This window comes from Chamaea fasciata, unplaced genomic scaffold (assembly GCF_029207755.1).
Source record: "Chamaea fasciata isolate MVZ Bird 193981 ecotype frontalis unplaced genomic scaffold, bChaFas1.0.hap1 SCAF_2, whole genome shotgun sequence".
NCBI lineage: Eukaryota > Metazoa > Chordata > Aves > Passeriformes > Sylviidae > Chamaea > Chamaea fasciata.
Window position 1 is genome coordinate 85,846,994 of NW_027094087.1, and position 1,962 is coordinate 85,848,955.

The window sequence follows — 1,962 nt, forward strand, 5'->3', positions numbered from 1 at the left end:
AACAGAGTTCAACAACCTCTGAAGCACAGAACTAATTGCACCATGAATCTGTGCTAGATGGAAGAAAAGTCCACAAGAATAGCAGTGTGTGTGTCTTGGCCCCTCTCCCTGCTTCACAACACTTACCTGCAACACTTTCAAAAGTGAGCGTGTACTGGATTTCTTAAAGTTATTCAGGTGCTATGCTAGGCTATTTTTTAAAATTTTATTTTCTGTGTTCTTCCATCCATGAGAAAAAAGGAGACCAGTGTTATATCCTTTAACTTTATTACACATTTTAAAAATGCCTTAGAATTAGCAGGTAAATGCTTGACAAAGCAGTAAACATACATATTTGGTAGTATTGAGTCCCATCATCCATAAGTGCACAGACCCGGAAAAGCAATTTTCACTGGCCACCACCATATTCTTGAGAAGAAGCAACATTCCCTTTAGTTTTCTTCCGAAGGAGCTGAGGACAGATATTCGGCATAACCCCACCTTCAGGAATGGTCACACAGGCAAAGAACTTGTTCAGCTCATCATCATTGCTCACAGCCAGCAGAATGTGCCTGGGCATGATCCTTGTCTTCTTGTTTTCCCGTGCGGCATTCCCTGCCAGCTCCAGGACCTCTGCTACCATATACTCCATCACTGCAGCCAGGTAGATGGCAGCAGCAGAACCAATCCTATGAGCGTACTTCCCTCTTCGGAGGAGTCTATAGACACGACCCACAGGGAACTGCAGACCTGCCTTGGCTGATTTGCTTTTCTTTGGTGCACTTCCAGGGTTGCCAGCCACTGTTTGTTTCTTTCCATGTCCAGACATTCTGACAGGCAAGGAGACACAGAGGGCTGGAGGTCTTCAAAATGCTTGGGCTACAGCTAATGGATAACAAGAGGAAGGAACAGCAAGGTCAGGTCTGCTCTTCCACATCAAGGAGAAAGCTCTTTCTTTTCTTGAGAAAAGAACTCCTACATACCACAGTTCATCAAGACCAGAGCTAAAATTTTAACTCTTATTGCCCTTTTACAGCCTGCCTTTTAGGAGAAGGATCTCATTGCAAAAACTGTCAAGGGTTATTGAAGTTAGATATGAAGGGCTCAAAAGAAGAGAGGCTATCCTCTGCTACTTAGAAAGCATTTGGGATTGAGGCACATTGGGTCTTTAGCAAGATTTTTTTTTTTTAAGCACCACAAGTGTTACCTCAAAGCTAACTTGAGGTCTGCCTCTTCTACCAAGAGCAATCTGCATTACTATTTCTACTATCAGGTTACAACTTTCTTCCTTTTAAATCTAAAAATGGAAAAACTCTTGCAACCCACAGCTTGTTATACCCAAAATACTCCAGGACATTTTCATACGGAGTTTTAAATTAATTCCCCAAGTGATATTCTCTGACTTCTGTGAGAATAGTACCAGAGAATTTCTGCAGCAGGAGAAGGATTAATTGATTCAGACAGTACAATGCAGACTGAAGAATAGAAATTACCATCTACTGCCTCACGATGAAGGGAATTCAGCAGAGCCAGAATACTCTTATAACTGGAGTAGCAAAGCTACTCAATTAAATAACATTTCTAGTCTACAAGTAAATAGGACAGTTAACTTCCAGCACAGCTGTTTGCAACATACAAGAACACCCATCATTACATTAATATGTAGGGGTTTTACAGAGGTTTAACTATTTAAGAAAAATCTGAATAAACTTTGAGAAGAGTGTGGGAAAAAAGTAAGCATTAAAAAAATCCCAGCCCAAATAGAATCCAAGGAAACCAAGCCTTTACAACTCCTCATCCCTATTACCAGACAATAGTTTTTCTAAAATGCTCACAGCACAGTCATACTGTACAATAGAGGCAGCTAACTTTCAAAAGAACATGAAGCCTACAACCCCAAATCTTCCACAACACATTATAAGTGAAAAACACAACACATTACCGTCAAAAACTCTTTTTTTAAAATCCTAGTCTGTACCTTGC

At 40.6% G+C, this 1,962-nt stretch overlaps 1 protein-coding gene across 1 annotated transcript; it reads right to left on the reverse strand.

Moving 5' to 3' along the window:
* Positions 1-388: 388 nt before the first annotated feature.
* On the reverse strand, positions 389-808 carry LOC136285772 (histone H2A-like). The gene has a single exon (XM_066177301.1). It carries the CDS (start codon positions 806-808, stop codon positions 389-391), a length of 420 nt encoding a protein of 139 aa, XP_066033398.1.
* Positions 809-1,962: the final 1,154 nt, after the last annotated feature.

What these genes read in the sequence shown, in the direction of transcription:
- LOC136285772 (XM_066177301.1), bottom strand. Translation starts at nt 808, where the DNA reads ATGTCTGGACATGGAAAGAAACAAACAGTGGCTGGCAACCCTGGAAGT.